Source organism: Equus asinus, chromosome 3, assembly GCF_041296235.1.
Source record: "Equus asinus isolate D_3611 breed Donkey chromosome 3, EquAss-T2T_v2, whole genome shotgun sequence".
In the NCBI taxonomy this organism is placed as follows: domain Eukaryota; kingdom Metazoa; phylum Chordata; class Mammalia; order Perissodactyla; family Equidae; genus Equus; species Equus asinus.
In genome coordinates this window covers 107351184-107373210 of record NC_091792.1, presented here as the reverse complement: position 1 = coordinate 107373210, position 22027 = coordinate 107351184, and the positions used below count along the sequence as shown (strand labels likewise).

Here is a 22027-nt window from a genome sequence, read left to right as displayed (position 1 = left end):
GGTATTTTGTCTATGTTCTTCCATTTGGGTTTGTTTGATGTTTTTACCATGGTCATGCATTTTGGGGAGAAAGACCTGAGAAGTAAAGAGCTATTTTCATCAATATCAAGGGTATTTACTATCAACGTATCTCATCACTGAAGATGTTGACATGATCAACTGGCTGAGACAGAGTTTGCCAGGTTTCTCTGCTGTAAAGTAACTCATCCTTCCCCACCCTACTGGTTACCCTTTCCACACTCTTTAGAAAGAAAGCACTATATGAATCCCACACTTCAGGGATGGAATGGGGAATTATACATGGTTATTTGCAATTCTTCTGTATCGATATTTGTGAATTTTCCCCCACTTAATTATTTATTCAATCATTGATTTTTATCAGCATGGACTCATGGATATTTTATATGATGGGTTTATAATCCAGTACTATGTTATTTATTTTGTTGCCCAAATTGAGCTCTTAGGCATTTTAGTCATATAAAGGAATTACAATCCTCACAAATAAATGCTTACTGAGCATTTCCAAGTTTTAACATGGTACCCATCAATCAGTAAGTCAATGAGCCTTTATTAATTGCTTCTGAGTATCTACCATTTGGTCCAAAGGCATTGTTCTAGACATGTAATTATTGGGAAACCTTAAACACTAAGGTAACCAGAAATTTATAGCTTTCCTGACAGCACAGAAGCAAAGCCACAGTGTGTACTCCTGTGAACCCCACTACACAATGCTGTCCAAGAACCTCAATGCCTCCAGCCCACAGGGACTTTAAGCCCTGCTCAGGGAAGGTACCAAAGAATAACAGAGGGTTTGAAATTGTATTTAAATTTTAAGATAGATCCCAGCTGGCTTCTTTCTCCAAGGAAGTTACAGAAATTTCTAGACAATCTGTGGGGAAATGTGATTGGTTCAAATTTCAATCAGCTCAACTTTGAAAACGTAGGTTTACTAAGAAATAATGCAGAAAGATACATCAGCTTATCCTTGTTTTTTTATATGTGGGCAACATCAACTATGAGTTTTGCAAAGTAGAAAATTAAAAAGTTGTTATTATATACTATCATGTTAAAGTAAAAACTGGGTGCTGAAAAACTAAGTAACAATTGTTGCCTTCAGAGATTGAGATTCTAATTCTGCTCCCCATCCCAAAACAATCTTAATTGTTTTCAAGACTCTCCAATTTTCATATAATGAATAAATATGTTACACTTTTTTTGAAAAAAATAGCTTGATACTGAAAAATTATAACTATTGAACAAGGTGCTGAGAAATCTCTAGCCTTTATTTCAAAGGGTAAGAAAAAAAATCACATCAATTTCTCCTTGAATTTGACCTTTTAGTTTAGGAATTAAGGATGTAATATTATACTAAGAACCTACTGAAGTTTTCATGATCTTGTGTGTCTTCTGATTTAGAGAAAAGAAGCATTGACTGTTACAAATAAACATAGCATAGAAAAAATTCAATAGAATACAGAAAAATAAGAGATAAGGTAAACAACATTGTGTAAATAAACAATAACAATTCTTCTTCTTATCCTTTCATTTTTGTTTTATTTTACAGGCAAATATCACATTATTTAAAACAAGTTTACAGAGCTTATATTTATTATGCTTTATAGGACAGAAGGAACTCTAGAGCACAAATGTTTCAAATTAGCTGAAGACATTCAAGCATAAATTACACTCACTGGGATTATTTATAGATATCTGGAAATCAGTTTTGTTATGCCCAAAATTTACATTAAACGAAGATAAATTCCAAATTAAGCCACTTTGCAAAAAGTGAAAGAAAAGTAGGAAGGAAATAATGCATATAGTTACGCTCCCCAATTTTTTTATTCTTTAGTTCTTTCTGTCAAGGTTTTCAAAGTCCATGTGCAGTTATTAATACTATATATACTTATGCATATACATATATGTAATATTAGATGTACTACTAAATGAATAAAAAACTAACCACAAAAGTAAAGAATTTGGAATGCTTGGATTTTTTGTTGCTGTTGAGGAAGCTTAGCCCTGAGATAACGTCTGCCACTAATCTTCCTCTTTTTGCTGAAGACTGGCCCTGAGCTAATATCTGTGCCCATCTTCCTCTACTTTATATGTGGCTTGACACACAGCATGGCTTGACAAGTAGTGTGTAGGTCCACACCCGGGATCTGAACAAGTGAAACCCCGAGCTGCCAAAGCAGAACGTGCAAACTTAACTGCTGTGCCACCAGGCCAGACCCAGGAATGCTTGGATATTCTCAATGTTTCTTAACAACTTGAAGTATCTGTGTGCTCCTACATCATTTCTGTAGATTATAGATTCGTGTAATATTTAAAGAAAAGAAGAAGAAAAAGAAAGAAAACAAAATAAAAAAGATAATAGAGAAAAAAATTCTTCTTGCTCTTTATATCAAGATCTCAATAACCATGTGAACCTCACTATAATCCATCACATGACTCCTTCTCTACGGATCTAAAATTTTTAAAAGGGGAGGAATGATGAGAAGAATGCTTTAACCTCAGATATGCTATGAAAACTCTTGTTAGATCTCAGTTTGTAACTTCAGTGTAGACCCCTTCATTTCCTGCTTGTAGTGTGTGTCAAATTTCTCGTTCAGGGCCACTGTAAAGTAATTCTTCCAGTCTCCCACAATCCCTGTAACAAAGAGAAAAATAGTAAATACAATGTCTTCCAGCCAGAATCATGAAGTTTTTTAATATTCATCACTTTCTTTAATCTAATCAAATTTTATTCTTGCAATCCTCAATTATAGAAATAAATGCATACCATAAACAAAATATGTATTTGAGCTTGCAAAGAAGGATTTGTCCTGATTGTTAAAAAAACAAAAACACAACAAAGCAAATTTCTTTCTCTGATTCTTCCCACATATGGTACTTCACTTAATTTTTCTTCACCAATTTCCTCTGAAATGTTGGATCTTCTAAGATGAGATCCATATTTTACCCACTTCCAAGATATTAAATATCATCTTCATACTGGTACCACCCAAATCCAGACTTATACCTCTATATCCAACTGCCTACATGATATTGCCACCTGGATTCCATACAAGAGTCTCAAATTCAACTAGTTCAAAAACAAATTCATTTTCTTTCTCTCCAAATCATGTTTCCTTTGTGTACTTTTCCATAACCTGGTTAACAGCAACACCAGGTATCCAGGCATAAACTTTGAGGTTGTCCCTCAACCACAGCATCTAACTCTTTCTTCATACTCAGACTTCTTTCATTTCCATTGCCTCCGTCCATTTCTGCGGCCACTGACAGAGAAGCTCCTCAGTATTTCCCACCTGTGCTAATATGGTAGTCTAGCAGGCCCTTCTCTTTTGCTTTCCATCACATCCAACCCTGCCCTGACAGAAGGAAGTCTCTTCGTATTTTAAATTAGTCAGTAGTTCACATCCCTCCTTAGCTCAAGGAGCTCTAAACTTTCCCAGTGAAATTGACCAAAACACAGAAAATGTGTGTCCTGAGATTTGGGTAGAGTCTGAGCATATAGCCGGAAGCAGCCCTTTACACGCATGACAAGTATTTTAAGATCATTGTTTCATCTTAAAAATACATGTGGATATTATGGAAAAGGAGACTGAGATAATCTGAGAAGTAAATAATTAAAATATAACCCGCACGTTAAGTCTCTTTTCAGGGACTCCCTGTTTTGGCCCAGTGACAAATTTGTTATTCCTATTACTTCAAAGATCCCTGACCCTCTCACTGACAACTGGGTTCAAAGAACAAGATTTTCTTTGCCCTATCTCTGCTGTACATAATCAGTACATCTGGATGTCCCAATACTCTGCATCTCCTCCACGCCTTTGGGTTTATAAACAGACTATATCTCTTCAGACTGTGCCTCCTCCTAATAGAATGTCACCTCATTGTACTTTGATGTTTTGCTAAACAGACCTGTATTTGCAACTAAGTCCTTTGAAACTTAGTCTTTTTTCAACAGGTTTCTTGAGATATAATTGAAATACAAAGAATTGTGCATATTTAATGTGTACAATTTGATAAGTTTGGACTTTGATGCTTAGTCTTGAAAAGTGTCTGCTGGTTGGTCAAGGAAAAGCTAAGTGTTCTAAGCTTGTTTCCTCATCTCAAAACGAGATAATAATGGGAACTTGCTCCTGAGTCTCTGACTAGAATTTAAAGAGAACTAGAATTTTAAAATTGTCTATATTTATATAATGTACATGATGCAGCAGCAAGGCACAGACGCTTAGTAAATGACAGCTAGTAAAGTGTGGTATTAGTGCTGAAGTTGGGGTCACTGCTGGTCATTCTTAATATAATGTGCTGCATATATTAAATAATCAACAAGTAATGGCAATTTATTACTGGTGTTACTAGTAACACTAATGTTTTATGCCTCTCTAGAACTGGTAATTCAATAAAGAAAGTGCTCAAATACGAAACAGCTATGAAGAAAACAAACTGGCTTCACAGGCATGCATAGACCTCAATAGACAATTGCCTACAAGTATTTCAACTTGTGACTTCCTATAACAATAGAGGCAAATAATGTGACTATCTCACCCTTTCTCATGAAGGGAGATATCTTTTGGTTCATGACTTCGTCTGGTAGTATTGTGTAATTGGTAGATGGATTGTTCTTCATCTCCTGGAATGAAGTATGTTGTACAATCTTGTCCACAAGCTCCTCCAATGGCTTCCTTCCCAGAAATTGTATCAATTTTATCACCTCTTTTCTGATATCCTAGGGAGAAAAAGTATTTTGAAGACTCAGTTACTGAAATTGAATACACTACTATTTGGATTTCTAAAAAAAGAGAAAGAGAGAAAGCTTTTCTCCTTTTTTTCCCACTGATATTGAAATTACACATCTCTAAGCATAATTTCCCTCATCCATAAAATGGATACAAAAGATACTTCAAAGATTGTTAGAACACTAAATGGGATGAAGTTTATAAAGTACTCTTTGTAGTCCTTGATACATAGTACATGCTCAATAAATATAATCTATGAATGTGAATATACATGTTCAAAGTCTACAGTTTCTTGTGACACATCAAGTTTGGTGCCGAAAATATGCAGACAGCTTTCATTTTTCTCCTAATTTATTGGTGTAACTAACGAGAAGCAGAGAAATCAGAAAGACAAAAGGTGTGGGAAAGCAAACGCTCACATGGAACATCAGATATATATGAACCATAGCTACAAACCTCCCCATCTGTATGTCACTCCAACAGTGTACCCTATTATCCAGCTAAATCAGTCAGTGCAACTGTTCACAATACCAACCATAATGCTTATCCTGATGTTCAGTTCCCTCTGCACAGAATGCTCTTTTCAAATGCTCTGTTCTACAAATTACGGCTTGTCTGTCAGATTTTAGCTTAAGTATCACCTTCTTTGGGATGATTGCCTTCACTATTCCAATTTGCGTGATATGACCCTATATTTCTCCTCATAGATTTCCATATAAATCTATTGTACCATATCATTATTCTCATAATTTTTACTACATTTGTGTGCCTTCCACAAAGATTATTTCTCTACATATAATTTTTTAATTGTTTATTTAGCTACCACATATGAGTGAAATCATATGCTATTTGTCTTTCTCTGCCTGACTTTTTTTGCTGTCTGATAGTTGCTGTGGGTTTCTCATATATGGCCTTTATTATGTTCAGCCACTTCTTTTCATACCCATTTTACTGAGAGTTTTTATCATAAATGGATGCTCAATCTTGTCAAGTGTTTTCTTTACATCTATTGAGATGATAACATAATTTTTATTCCTCATTTCGTTGATGTGGTATATCACATTGATTGATTTGTGGATGCTGAACCATCCTTGCCTCCCTGGAATAAATCTCACTTGATTGTGGTAGATGATCCTTTTAATGTATTGTTGTAGTTAATTTTCTAATGCTTTGTTGAGAATTGTTGCACTTTTGTTCATCAGTGATATTGGCCAGTAATTTTCCTTTTTTGTATCATTCTTGTCTGGTTTTGACATCAGGATACTGTTAGCCTGGTAAAGTGAGTTAAGAAGCATCCTCTCCTCTTCAATTTTTTGGAAAAATTTGCTAAAGATAGGTATTAATCTTATTTCCCTTTAGCATTTATTTTATAATTAAGTGTATACTATCCAATTTTGGTACAGATTTGCAGTTTTCTGATTCCATCTATCTATTTATCATCTTGCTCAAAGCTTTGTATACCTTCACCTTTTTGTTTCAGATAGGAGGACTCCTTTTAACATTTCTGTGAGGCCATTCTAGTGGTGATGAACTCCCTCAGCTTTTCTTTGTCTGGAAATGTCTTTATTTCTCCATATCTGAAAGGTAACTTTACTGGATAGAGTATTCTCAGCTAACAGTTTTTGTGTTTCAAGATTTTAAATACATCTTTCTACTCTCTCCTGGCCTGTAGGGTTTCTGCTGAGAAATCTACTGACAGCCTAACATGTATTCCTTTGTGGATTGTTTTCTTTTTCTCCCTGGCTTCTTTTAATATTATTTCTTTCTCATTGATATATCACAGTTTTGTTATCATGTGTCTTGGAGAAGGTATTTTTGCATTGAGATAACTGAGTGTTCTATCACCTTCATGGATTTGTATACCCAGTTCCTTCCCCAGGTTTGGGAGTTTTTCAGCTATTATTTCTTTAGATAAGCTCTATGCTCCCTTCTCTCTCTCTTCTCCTTCTGAGACACCCAGTACCATTATGTTGCCCTTTCTAATAGAGTCAGATGTTTCATAGAATTTCTACATTTTTTTAGTCTTAGTTCTCTCTCCTCTTCTACCTACATCATTTCCAGGTTTCTATCTCTGAGCTTGCTAATTCTCTTTTCCATATGGTCTGCTCCATTTCTAATGCTTTCTAATGCATTCTTTATCTCATTTATTGAGTTCTTCAGTTCCAAAATTTGTTTGGTACTGTTTTAAAGCTTCAATTTCTTTGGCAAAGTATTTCTTCTATTCATTGATTTTATTCCTGAGCTCATCGAACAGCATTTCTCAGTTTTCTTATAGCTTGTTGAGCTTCCTCATGATAGTTATTTTGAATTCTTCATGAGGTAGATCACAATCTTCCATGATTTTCTGTTTGGTTTCTAGATAATTGTTTTCTTTCTGTAATGCCATCATACTGTGGCTTTTTGTATCTCTTGCTGAGTCATTCCTCTACAGGCACATTTGCTGTAGAAAACACATCTTGTTATTTAGATATCACTTTCTTTTGATTCAAACTTTTCAACTGCTTGGAGATTAGAAGTCTTTCATTTGTTTTTCAGTAGCTGATGCTAGAGTGCTGATTTTCGGTTTCTCTTACCTCAGCTGCCTCTGGCTATGTTTAAGGATGTGCATATTCCACCCTCTGAAGCCTCTATTTAGGGTGTCACCAGCACTCTCCTTGTGGACGCCTGCACTTCTGTAGGTTGCTGACACCTTGCTCTTCTGGTGTTGTCGTGGGTGCTGGTTTTGCTGCTGAGGCTCAGGGATAGCTAATGCCTCAGCACCATCCAGTATCACATGGATAGGAAACTCCACCACTGTGGGAGGAATAGGAAATGATGGGGAGGAAGCCTGGTGCACAGGGCACCAGTTCAGCTTTTGCTTGTTGTCTCCTGGTCACAGGTGCAGCTGCCATTGGGATGTAGAAGTCCTATGTGCACCAGGCTCTGAGACAGCACCAGGGCTGTGATCACAGGGCTCCACCTCCACTGTTTATCCACTTCCTACTGCAGATGTCTCCCCCGCTGGCTACCTGGAACCACACACATGCCTCTGCTGCTGCTCACTGAGTTCCATGGCACTGGAGGTTGTTTGCTCCACAGTGGCCAAGGATACAGAATCCCGGGTCTGCCTCTGCTGTTCCCCCATTTAGCCTCCTCTCTCTATGTGTTCCAATTGACCCGCCTTTGTATGGACCAATGTGTGGATATTTCTGATATCCTAGGGTGTTGGGCAATGTAGCCTTTGTTGGGTTATGGATGTTTTACTGTAGATTGAAGGAGAAAGACAAAAGGATCCTCTCACACCATCATGATGTTGATGGTCCTCCTACACACAATGTTAATATGTCTGATTGTCTTTCTAGTTGATACATTGTAGAAACAAGAGAAAATTAATTTATTCATTCCTAGGCTCTTTATTAATCCAACTCTAGAGGGAACCTAAACGTGACCATTATTGACCAAAATAGGGAGTAAATGGACATAGACAATGTGAGGGAGTGAGATGGTTAAATTAACTAATAAATTTTGCTTCTGTGCCTTTTAAATTTACTGTCATCAATATTCCAGTTACAGAACACAATGTTAGATAATATAATAAATTACAGATTGTGACTGCTTCTCATTCAAATTTGTCCAGTGATAAATTCTATAAATAAATTATAATTTAATCTCTAAAATATAATTAATGATTTTAAATATATCTTCATCAAAACAATTCTAAAATTACTGCAACATGAATTTAAATAATTGTGCAAAAGTGTAAACAAGACATGGATATTGACTGCGTTCTTGGTGCCAATAAAGAATGAGAATAGAGAGGATGTTTCTCATCTTTTAATGAAGAGAACCAATATTTTGCCAATCTTTTAAAAAATTACTTGATATGTGTAAATATGTGCTTTAAAGAATAAAAATGAATAGAGCACCCATTACCCACTAGCCACCTTGTGGGAAAAAACATTCAAATTTTGTTGAGTTCTTCCACTGGCAAGTTTCTAACTGCATTCCTTTCATTCGCCATCCCCATTTCCACAAACAACAACAACATTAACAACAACAAAAAACACACTTCTACCCTGAAATTGATCTAATCAATTCTGTGCTTTACTTTTTAGTTTTCAAACTTATGTTTATATCCTTAGACAAGATATGGTTTGGTTTTACCCAAATGATGTATATTTGAAGTTTATTCATTTTCTCTGGAATAGAATATTTAAATGTAGGACAAGAATACATCCTGTACTGATTCTTGATTCTATTTATATTTGGGTTGTTTCCAGTTTTTATGGTTATGGAGAATGCTGCTATGAAGACTGTTGCATGTATAATCTAATGTATACAAGCCAGAGTTTCTCAAAAGTAGATATTTACTAGTGGAATTTCTGGGTCTGAAGTTATGTGTATGTTTGCCCCTCCTAGATAATTACAAGTTGTTTCCATAGTATTTGTACCTTTTTATTTTCCTATCAGCAGTGTGTTACTTCTCGCTGATCCACATCCAGACTAACACTTATTATAGTCAGACTTTTTAATTGTTGTCAATCTGCTGGGTGTGAAATGGTGTCTCATAGTGGTTTTTATTTTGAATGACCCTGATTACTAATGAAGCTAAAGAAAAACTAGATTATGAGGAAATTTTGAGGACATCATATGTTTGCATATTGCTGTTCCAGCATTCTCTTTACTCTCTTCTTCTGGAAGTTTGAGTTGGTATATGTGGGACCTTATCACTTTATCCTACATATCCATTAATCTCTTATCAAAGTAGTCTATCTCGTGTGGTTCATTCTATGGAATTTCCTCAGCTCCATCTTCTACTTGACTAATTCACTATTTAGCCATGTCTTATTTGTTATGTAAACCATCTCTTGATTTTCTAATTTTAATTTTGTTATTATTTTAGAAATTCTATTTTGCTAATTTTTTCAAATCTGCCTAGATAATTTCAATAAGATCTTATTTCTTTGTAAAATTTTTAATTTCTTCTTTCTTTTTGCTTTTACACTTAACATGTTAAGCATAGTTATTTTATAGACCTTCTCTGATAATTCCAACATCCATGAGTTTGGAGTCCAATTGACTCTTCTTTCCCATTCTGATTCCCAGTTTGTATATGTCTATGTGTGTGTGTGTGTTTGTTGTTATATTTTATTAGTTTTATGAACTCAAGTTCTTTCAAATTTTATCTTTGGTAATTTTTTGAGACGGGTTGAAAATGTATTTATTCACAGGAAGAGTTTTATTTATCATCTTCAAATCTGTGCTAAAGTATCTGGACTATTGGAACGTTTGGAGGTGGCTTTATCATTTCTTTAAAGGCAGATTTTTGGATCTAGAATATCTTCAAATGATACCACTTTAGAAGTTAGTAAGTTGCCCATTTGTTTTTAGTTTCTTACCTTCTGCATGTCTTCATAGAAAAGAAACAGCACATGTGGATTCTTTCTCTTTTCCCACCAAGATTTTGCATGTTTATACCAGGAACCATAAGGAACTAAAATTAGAGATAAAAACAATGGAAAAGGCATAATATCATCTTTATACAGCTTGAAAATGAGTGTTCACATAACAGTAGAAAAAATACATAGAAATAAATAATCATAGAATGAAAACTAGGTATTACCCACATGTTTAAGCAAATTTCTCTGCAGCAAGAGAGGCAAATTATTTTAAATAATCCATATACAGGAACATATTCTCAACTTTCATTATTGTGACATGGTTTATGACACAGAGAAAAAGTGAAGGAAGTCCCTTTATCATCAATTTGATTTAGGGTTCATGTTTGAAACTGATGTGTATGTGTGTGTGTGTGTGTGTGTGTGTGTGTGTGTGTGTGAAATCTATCAACATTCCTACAATCAGAATTCAATCTGTCTCATATTTACCATCTACAAACCAGTTTTGGCAACTGAGCTATAGCTAGTAACTATACAGTTTTTTATTACACTACTTGCAGTTTAGATGGTAAGGAGTGTTCTTCTAGGGACCTTTAGTGTCATTCTGACTCTAAAAAAGTTAAAAGATTTTGGAGATGATGTGATATGACTAAATGCTGTCTCTTCCTTTCTCTTGCCTTATCTTCTCTCACGTATATGCAAGTGTTCCACCCAATAAAAAGCTGACAAAATAATATAGTAACGTGTAAGTCAAAGTATTCTGCTTTGTATTAAATCATTGCATATCTCTTCTATTCTTTGTCCTTATTGACAATTATCCTTACAGAAAAAGTTATATAATAATATTTATATGGTCTTATTCATCCATTTTGTAGAGGTGCAACATTATCTTTCTCTGTCTTACAATGTGGGTTTTGATGATCTTGAGGCAAGTATTTTATTCTTGATGCTTTAGCATAAGTTTTTCCAACATGTAGCAACAAACATAAAGTACATACGTCCTACTTTTGTTTAGTTAACGTCATCTACTATGGATATAGAAATGGCATTATTATCAGTTTTCTTTACAATTATTACTGCAGGAGCAGAATGGCCTTCTTTAGCTAATAGTAAACTCTCCTGAACACTTTCTTCCTCAAATCTAAATACTCAGTTGCTTTAGTCTGGAGCTAAATACAAAAGGGCAACATTTCCCAGAATTTCTGCTCAAGTAACTCTATACTGTTCTGAAAACTCCAGTTGACTCATTCAGACTGCACACTGGGTAGAATGAGTAAGTCCTTGTTAGATATTCAGACTTTGTGAATTCTGGTCCCATGTAGCACCTAAAATTTTTCACGGAAACAAATAGGCATTGTCTCTTCTTTATTCCCTATCCCTTTGTTCAATGGAGTTGTAATAACATGCTGCGAAATACTTTTCTAATAAAAAGAGATAAGAGAATGAATTGGACACTGAGTTTCAGTCTTAGAGAAGAAAGTTGTTACTTCCACTTCTCAAACACACTTACGTATTTATTTGTAGGCACTGAACTAGAGTGTCCGGGTTTTGCCATTTGCCATACACAGCTGGAAATCTTATGCTTGCCATAAAGTTTAAGGGCTTCCAGACCTTCTGTGTTTTAATTAAGGAACAGGGAAGAAATTAGACTAGGATAGACAATAAAAAGTTTTGCTCAGAGATACCATTTGTCTTGTATCATTTACCTTGAAAGAATTTAGAGAAAATAAGCTGTTCTTACCTTCTCCATCCATGAATTTCTCCACAAACTCTTGAAAAGATCCAGGATGTGGATGCCCAGCTACCATTAGAAAGAAATAATAAAAAGAAACAACCACGTCCTTGGCATTCCGGCAAAGATAGATCATCTAAGAGGATGAAATCATATATTAAACCACCTGATTTTTTTCAAACATTGTCTCATCAAGAATTAAAAAGGAAGAATTTATGTTTTCAACTATAAAAATAATGCTTATGTATTGTAGATATTGTATAAAATATATAAAATTATAAAGAAAAAACACTTCAATAACCTGAAGTGACAGCATCTCCTGTAGTGTTGTTCAATGTTAGTTATCACTTTTCATTTTAATGCTATTTGCACTGATAAAAGCTCACTTAAATGTCACAAATTCCATTGGTATAAATTGAGCCAGATTGATTATTATCCCCAATTTATAACTGAAGAAACTAAACTGAAGCTGAGTCAGAATATGTCATTGAGAATAACTCAATGAGAGCAAATGATTTGATAAATCATTCAGTCAACAATAAAGTCCCCCAGTGTTTAGCCTATACCACCATTCTGCATACTAAAGGAAAAAAAGTCCTATTGTTTCTTCACTTCCAATCTTCAAGAAAAGTTTTCCTGAGGGTCTATTCAAAAGCACATAGATCTCAGTAAAAACACAATATTCACCAATACCTTGCTGTGTTTCCGTTTTACATACAGAGGAAACACCAATAAATTAGTAATCAGGAAGCCTTGATTTTAGTTGATAATTCTATTACTACAAAGTGCTATCATCTTAAAAAGTAGCACTCCTTTTGGACTTACATTTTTTTACCCACTAAACAATTGAGTTGGGTCAGATTATGGTCTCCACTAGGTCTGGTAGTCAATGTTGCAAGAAAAGATCTGCAAAAGTAAACTCCAGTATCCCAGTGGTCTTCCCTTCCACCCACGGGAAGCAGAGCAATGCCATCAGAGAAGGCTGCTCTTGGTTCTCCACTGTTTACTGGATATGACCAGGCTCACTCATTTGTCTTACTCAAGTCTCTACAGTTTCAAACAATTTTAAAGAAATCTTCTAGTTTATTCTAAAAACTATGGCTCTCATTTCTAAGATCCCACTATAAAAACTTTTAATTATTACAGAATGAAAGTGATATTTCTATTCTTTTCAAAACTATCATTAGTCAAATCAAACTTTTCCAATCTTCCATACAGCTCTCCCTTGTTCTTTTTGCCTATTAGCTGAATGGAATTCTTTGCTAATATATTCATGAATTTACTTCAGAATTTTCACTCTTTGCCCTTCTTCATGCTATTCTTTCTGATTTGAATATTCTCTACATCTCAAAATTCTATCCATTTTTAAGGCTTTAACTCCCGGTCTTCCATGAAGATTTCTATTCTTCCAGTTGGGTAGGTAGCAAAAGTAATCTCTCTTCCCCTAAATTCCCATTAGTTTATCTAATCTCCATTTTGACAGATCCTGTTATATACCCTCAAACTTTTTACAACACACACTCTTCCTGCCTTGGAGGAAAATCTAGGTCTTCCCTGAAGATATGACTTTTCCTGCAAGTCTCTCAAGTCAGTTCCTAGTTTACCCACAATTCATTTGGAATCATAATTCATCTTAAAATCTGACACTTGAAAGACCATCGTGCCTATGATACTCAATCTATAGCTCTCCCAGATGAATTTCTAAGTTTTGGTTATTCCCTTGCTTTAATAGAAGATTTGAACACTTGCCTCATAGTATTACTCTCCATTCTAAATCCTGTCATCATCTTTTGTAATTTTGGTATCCATATGTATGATCCATCTGATTCTCTAGGTTCTTGTATTCATTGATTATTACTTCTGTTTGGTTTCAGTCAACCACTGTTATAATCAAATTGTGAATCTTGTCAGTACTCTAAAGGTTTCACTTTTGAAGCCTTATCCTGGAGCATCATGTTTTCTTCTAAGAAAGTCTTGCTCCTCTCTTCTTCCTTATCAATTATTTCCGATAGACCTCTGCTGCAAGCACTCCAAGACCTCAAATCACTTAGCCTCAATTGTTTCTCATCTATTAGCCTATTTCTTTTTTTTTTTCCACTTTCTTCTTTTTTATCACTTATAGTTTCTGGTCCCCCACTCCAAACATACTTTTACTAATAGTCCCAATCCGTCTGTCTTCTTCTCCCTCAGTGAATCACCTTGGAAATACTCAGGACATGAATCCATCTATTTGCCTACTCTTTGATGAACTCTGAGATGATAATCAGTTTTGTGAAGACTGAGACTACGTAATTGTATAGTATCTATTTTCATTTGAGAAGTAAATTGGTAACATCAAGACTACACCCAAATTTCCAAAGGAAATAAAGTGACTTGGTTCAATCTCTTGAAAAAATGGTAATGACACATATCTTGAATAATACATAAATGGTATTTACTAATGAGTAAATGGTATTTATTTTATGTATGGAATGCCTTCATCAGGATGCATGTGATCTATCTAGCATTTTGTATGATAAAAGCAAACAAATAAGAAACATTGGAATCTTCAGAATTTTGGACCGTGGATCTCCAGAAAATGTCAAATACATCATGTAACATCAGAGTACAAAATGAAAATGATTCATGACTGTGATAAATCCTCTTTTTTGTTAATAATGGATGCATATAGTACTTTAATATCTCATGGATATAGTATGGGTCATGATGTGTCCTAAAAATGCTAGAAAGGTCTTGAGGAACAGCATCATTGCCTGGGGTTACATATATCATTCTTTCTAAAAAGAAAACTGATCATGTCAATCACCAGCTTAATATGTCTCTAACTCCTCATTATCATCAAAGAGAGTCCAAACTTCTTAACTTGGCTACAATGTCGGTTGTAATCAAACCCAGCTTCTCTCCCTGCACTCATCCAGCTAATATGTACACTTAAGCTCCCATCTAAACTGAACTGGTTTCAGATCCCTCTTGGAATCGCATCTGAGATTATATAGACTAACTCCTACTCATCCTTCAAAAATCAGCTGAGACGTTACTTACTTCTGGATGCCTTCCCTGCCCTTAATGTCTGGGCTAGAATTCTTCTTCCTTAACCTATGGCACCTCATGCATTGTCCATTTATTTGCCCCTTTCCCCAAGTGGACCATATGTCCATGAAGACAAGGAATGCATGTGTCTTGTTAATTGTTACATTGCTGGCACATGAAAGGCATTTAGTAAATAATTATTATGAGATATTTGGTTGATCCTGTCTAGTTCATTTACATTCCTCATACTGCCAAGCACAATAGTTGGCAAAAAGAGTACATTCAGTATAATCAGTAACAGCAACAAATACAAAACTAGCTACTATTTATTGAGTGTTTACAATATGATAGGCACTATATTAAGCATGTTACAAGCATTATCTCATTTAACTCTTATAACAAGGTGAGGAAGCTGTTATTAACATCCTTCTTTTATAGATAAGGAAACTGCAGCTTAGAAAGTTTACTTGTTTTTCCAGAATTACACCTAGAGTTGGAATTGAAATTTAGACTCTGACTATGCTATAATCCACATTTATTAAATTTCTATATATTCAATGAAAGAATAAATTAAAAAGTGTGTATAAGATTCAGTTAAGATGTTTTCTTGACTTGAAGATTCTAAAATTTCTTTGAGTTGGATGAAGTTCTAATAATACTTGACTCTGGTTACCTTACAGTTCTTTTCCCAAAATGAGGCTGGAAGAAGGTCGGCTGACAGATGAGTCTTCACTATTCTAGGAGACGCCATCTGTTTCAGTTGTTTTATTCCTGATTTTTAAAAAATTAAAGGTTATACAACTGAAAATTATAAATATTTGTATGGATTTTATAGATATGTTAAAAATAAAAGTCAATTTAAAATTCTGTATTGCATTCATAATAATAATAATACATATTCTCTGACAGAAGTTTAGATAGAGAAAATTACACAGAAAAAATAAGATCAAATAAGATTTCACCACTTTGGAAAAATCATTATTAACATCTTGGGAAGCAACTTTCTATATAAAAATACCTAGATAACCAGAATCACAGCCATCCAAATACCACACACACTGATGAAATTTTTAATATCGCCTAATTGCCCTTTTTCTTAATATATTATACTGAAACCTCATTGTCAAGAAACAAGACATTCTAAAATTTTTAATAATCATAGTGTTACTATATCACATTAAACAACTCTTCTGTTGATTAACATTTATATTGTTTCAAATTTTTCACAAAATTAAAAGAATCTGTGACAAATATCCTTTTGTATATATCCTTGAACATTTCATGGATATTTTCCCAGTTTTTAAAGTATTATCACATTCAGCTCACAGAGAAATAAATGGTCACATATTACTAGGCTCTGCTGAAGGCATATAAATGCTACCTTATTCACTGTATTCCAGACACATCCTACACCATAAACTCTGTCAAGATTTAAACTTAAATTTACATGCCTTCTTGTGTAGAAGACATAATACTAATTGCCACTCTTGCTTACAGTCTCTTTCACCGTCCACATCCACACCTTAAAATATGCATACAGCTTTTACAATCAACTTAAACATTACCATTCATTACGTCATCTTTTCTGCATTCCAAGTAAGGTACTCGATTAAAAATGGCATCTTCTTTGCACTTCTCCACATCACCCTCTTTATAGATCATGTCTACGATTTCACTAACCCAGGTTGTGCCTGTAAAAGTTAAACAAACCTGAGTCTCCCATTGACCACGCAGGGTTGATGACAGGAATGATGGATTTACCACTGGAGAAAGTAGGAAAGTACCAATGCAATGTTACTTGAAGATGTCAGAATAACCAAAGGACTCAAAAAATATTTCCTCTAATATTTAATCTTACAGAACCAAAAAATAATATCCATAAATAAAGGTGAATATTGTAGTAAGATACACCTGTGGTAGGAGTCCAAGTTTGTCCATGATGAATTATGAGAATGTGCAAGCTGATAACAGTTTTGGTTCTATATTTTTACACCTAAAAAGTAAGGAGACTTGAATAATAGATGATAGACTCAAGCATGCTTTAAACTACAAACTTTACTGACAGCTCTTACACCTCAATTTGAGACCTAGTTTAGAGGATATAGAAAAGAATAAATGTGATCAAATTACAGGCATAAATTCACCAGTTTTGTGAGGTCAAGAATGATTCTACCAGGCAGAAAAACTGTCTTTTTTATTTATCAAAGGTCAGATACTTAAGAACAGTATAGTGGTGAGGAAAAGAATTGAAAATAGATTATAAAGTGTAAATCAAAGAATCTACTTGAAGAAATGGGTGAGGATGAAGCTATAGACACAAGCAGAGGGCAAGCATCAAATGCCTTGTATGTTCATACTAAAAAGTGCCAGTTGCTTTCTAAAATTTTTGGAAAGACATTAACATACAGTAGGCAAAAGTGCAAGATTATCAGGCTTATGTTTGGAATGATTTTTCTTGTGTAAGAGTAAATAAAACAATGGAGTGAAGGGTCCGTAAGAAAAGAGACAAGTCACTTGTAAGTGACTGATTGTGAGACATATTTATGAGACTAAATGGGCAAAACATTTTGATTGATTGAATATAGGAAATGAAGAAGCAAGAGGAATTGAATCTGGAGTAGCTCTAAAGTTTCCTCTTCAGATGACTGGTATCGTGCTGACATTGACCCAGAAAGAGAAGAGAAATTGAGGAACAGCTTCAGAGTCAGACTAGTCAAAGACATATTGACAAATTTAAATGTTAGATGGAACAACCAGATAGAGTAGTTTGGATTGGACCTTCTAATTTCTAAAAGTCTATGATTTAAGATTCCAGAACTTTGATAAACAGTTGAGCTAATCTCAGGAATAAAAAATGTTGCTTAAAAATGGAGTTTGCGGGATGGACTTGAAGAAGTGGAGCTAGTTAGCAGAAAAGAGTTTTTTAAATCTGTGAAAATTGCTTATACTCTGTCTACACAGCAATCACAATAGTGACATAAGGTAAAAAGAGTTGGTAGTTTCAAATTTTAATTATGCATCTATATTCATCCAACTATATTACATAATTTTCCAAAGTGGCCGACAATACCCATTTTTCAATGTGCTGCTCAAGATATAGGTACAGATTATGATCTTAGAATAGAGCTATACCACATCACTTTTTCTATGTCTATACATGTCTTTATTCAATGTGAACAATGAATGAGGAAGAAGCAAACAGCTTAACATTTACCATTCAAGGTGGGTTTGTCATTTTTAGATGAAAAAGGAACAAATTTGACATAACAAAGAGACCTACCAGATTTGGGATAGGTGGCAATGACAATGTCATCTGGTCTTGCCTCGAATGCCTCCACATCATCCCAAAATTTAATAAAATCTTTATACATTAGAATTCCATGGACTCTGCCAAAGTATGCAGAATGGTCAAGTTTGGAGGAATCCATCATAGAGTTGCACACTGAAAAAAAAAAATGCATGTTTTCCACTCTGTATGTACTTTTAAATATTTTAACATTAATAATAGCTTTCTATATTGAGGTTCTCTTGAGTGTCTAGCGTTTCTTTTTGTTGCGCATTTGGGGTAAAGGTATATTAAAGAAGTATCTATCATAGTCCTCTTGCTTTTAGGGTTTCTTTTCTTATTAAGGAGATAAGTCTAACATATAAAAGAATAAGAACGCACAAGGCACTATAAACTAAGATGTCTAAAAGTATGTACAAATGTGTGATACATTTATACAATCATATTTATACATAATATTTATACTTAATAAAATCTACGATTAATGAAAACAACAGAGCCTTCAATTTTTTTGTCAAAATTGATGGGGCACATAAAAAGACTAAAAGGTTCAGAAATATAACACTACTTGGACAAATAACCACTTTCATTAATTATGTATACATTAAATAACAATAAAGACTGATGGTCACATTTGATAGCTATTGCCAGATCTCAAAGTCAGAGCTTCCTTAGTCCCTGAATACGTTTCATTAAGTGAAAAACTTCAAATGCTTGGAAAGTGTATTTAAAAGAGGATGAAATTCATGACATTGTAATGGATGTATCTAAGATATGGATCCTTGAGAGTACAGAAGATTCTTCTCTGACCTCTGACATTTCCTTTACTTTTCTCTCTCACTGGATCAGTAAATTAGTGGAGTGACTTGTCTGAAAATTATAAGGTTAAACAAGGTGGTTATCATTTGATAATTGAAATCCTGATTCCATGACACGCTATTTCATGTTCAGGATTAGTCATAGAATTTTTAATTAAGCAAGTTTCCTTTAATGGCTTTCAACTTCTTTCACTATCTTTTTTTCCCCAAATTTACCCCACTCTGAGTTTGTGATATGGCATCTCAACAAACTTTGTCCTTCTTTGATATTAGCCTTTCTAGATCTCCCTTTTATTCACCCTTGCCCAAAAAGCTACAACTTGTTGTACACTCATACATTTGTGACTGCTGTAGTTTTTATTGTCTTTTTCAGAGGGTTTGTATTATAACAGGAGCCTCTTGGAGGCAACAGTTCTTTTAGCCATCTAATGTGTTTCCTTTAATACAGACAATCCTGATCGCTGAGAGAGGCACTGAGGAGAGGAAATGAAATTAATAGATACTGTAACAAATTAGTAGAATTAAATTAGTATTAAATTAGATTAAGTTAAATTAAATTTGAATTAGCAGAATGAAATTAGTAGATACTGTAACCCAAAAGAAGAAACATCTGCTGGCAAAATTTTAGTAAGATAAGAGTCCTACAAATCAAACTAAATACTTGGACCCTTGGCTTATCCTGAAGGCTTCTTCTGATAGTGTTTTCCTCACTGCATTCCTAGGCTGCACATTATAGATGAAAACCTTCTCATGTTGCCTTCTGACTCTCCCTCGCCAACATGTGGCACTCAATCCCATTGATTCCATCTTCATTATTGTCCTCTTTTCTATGTTTATGGTCACTGTCCTAGCTCAGAACCTTTCCAATTGCTGATTGAATATGAAAATAGTGTTCCAATTTGCCTTCCTGTAAAAAGTGCATTTCTCCTCTTTCTACAACCATCAGAAGAAGGGAAAAGGATGTTATTTACTAAGAACTTCCTTTGTGCCAGACTGGAAAAGTTTTATTTTAAAATCTTATTTATATGTAATAAAATTCTGTGAAAAGCAGACATCTTTAACAATTAGGTTAACTTTGTCCTGCCCCAGATTCCTTGATGATAGAAACCATATTTATCCTACTCAAGGAAAGATAAATATGCACAAATTTATGCATACATGTAAACACGTACATATAAATATCCTTATTTTTGACAGATAATTGTTGAAAAATTTAAACAGTATAGAGAAAATGAAAGTGCGTCTTTATTCTAATCTCAAGAGATAATCACTCCTAACAGTATTGCATTTATGCTTCCAAATATTTAAATGTATATAAAATCTATATGCTTATGTATATAATTTAATTTTTATTATATTTTTCATTCATTTTGTCTCTATTTTTTCACTGAACTATATAACGTGAACATTTTTTGGTGTTGATACATAAATTCTGTCTTTATTCTTATAAATGACACATAGCAGTCTATAGTATGGGCAGAACATAGATGATATAATTCTTTATTGATGGAAATTCTTGTTTTCTCCAATTTTTTGATGTAAGTAGCACTGCGATGAGTGTCTTTGAGGATATGTGTTTTCACACTTATCCTTGCAATGACAATAGAATTGCCAAAATAAAAGACATGCACATATAAGATACTGATAAATTTTTTTTTAAAAATTACTGAAGATTGTACCAATTTCCACAGTATATGAAATTGCCTGTATTCTCACATTCTCACCAGGGCTGGAAATTGTTTAATATAATCTTTCATAATTAAAAGTATATTTTTTTGATCTGTATTTCATAGATATTTTATAATTTCTCATATTTTCATATTTCTAAGTTATCAGTTATTTTAGTCCTTTTGATTCATTTTTCCCACCAGGAGTGTTGCTTTCTCCTAACAGATTTATAGCTAGTAATTTATTGCTGATTTATATACTGATGATATCTGTAGATTTTCTGTGTTATATTGACAGTTATCTTTTGAATTCTTTAATGGTAGTGTATAAAAGTTTATTGTTCATGTAATCAAACGTGTCAAATTTTTGTATTATGGTTGCTATGGTTAACTAACATTTAAATGTGCTCATATAATGAGAAATACATATGTGTTAAAAATTGACACATTCATATTAAATTAGATGATTAATATGTACGTAGCAGAGAATATAGTTATTAAGACTGTGGGCTCTACAGTAGGCCCTCTTGGTTTAAATCTTAGCTCTGCTATTCAAAGTCGTGTGATCTTGGCAAATTACTTTAGCTCTACTGTGTCCCATTTTCTCATCTACTAACTGAGGATGAGAATAATTATAATTCTTACAAAAAACAGTTATCAGGACTTAAATGAGAGGATGAGCCTGGCAATTATAAATGCTTAATAAGTGTAAGCTTATCTTGTTATTATGCCAAGTCTGTATGATAATGCAGAGGAGCCAGTCACTTTAAAGTCACTCAGTAACAGGACACATTACATGGTACTATCTCTGTTCAAAGCAGGGAAATATTTGTCCTCAAAAATTCTGAAAAGTGAGTTTCATATATATAAAATTATCTGGAGAAACTTATAGTCAATAATCTGTTTTCTCACTGGAGAGGATAAAATCTATACATGTCCAATCTGACTTTTGCTCCTGTTTGTTTGCTTCTCTAAAGTTCTCTGGGACAACCCAGCACGACATTCATTTCCTTTTGGTCCCAGATTGCACACCAGAAATGAGACACAATGAAAGAATTTTCATTTGTTTGTTTTTAACAAAAGAATGGTTTAACATGTGTTTTGGAAACCACAGACTAACACTAGTCATGGATGCTCTTAGTGAAAGGAAAAAGAATCTCAGTCCTTAAGAACAAGCTCAACTCTTTCCAAACCTCCCTCTCAGGTATATCAGATGTAATCTCATCAAAATTATGAGATTTCGATTAGAAATTAGTCTTGTTAATAAATCAGCTTGTTCCCCAAACCTTCCCCTTGCTCTTGGAAAATAGATCTTTCAAGAGAAGCAATCTGTATGAAAGACATCGCTTGCTCTGCCTACTGATTTGTTTA

At 34.1% G+C, this 22027-nt stretch overlaps 1 protein-coding gene across 4 annotated transcripts in view; it reads right to left on the bottom strand.

Moving 5' to 3' along the window:
* Positions 1–1707: 1707 nt before the first annotated feature.
* The window catches only part of LOC106838824 (sulfotransferase 1E1-like), a 42615-nt gene continuing 22295 nt past the window's right edge, over positions 1708–22027 (bottom strand). For all 4 annotated transcript variants that reach the window (XM_070505715.1, XM_070505716.1, XM_070505714.1 and 1 more), the window contains 7 exons: positions 18166–18327; positions 16451–16576; positions 15559–15656; positions 11865–11991; positions 10124–10218; positions 4555–4735; positions 1708–2650 (listed from right to left, as the gene is read on the bottom strand). In XM_070505715.1, the coding sequence (XP_070361816.1) occupies positions 2538–2650; positions 4555–4735; positions 10124–10218; positions 11865–11991; positions 15559–15656; positions 16451–16576; positions 18166–18316 (891 nt within the window). In that variant the 5' untranslated portion in view covers positions 18317–18327 and the 3' untranslated portion in view covers positions 1708–2537. The remainder of the gene's footprint in view (positions 2651–4554; positions 4736–10123; positions 10219–11864; positions 11992–15558; positions 15657–16450; positions 16577–18165; positions 18328–22027) is intronic.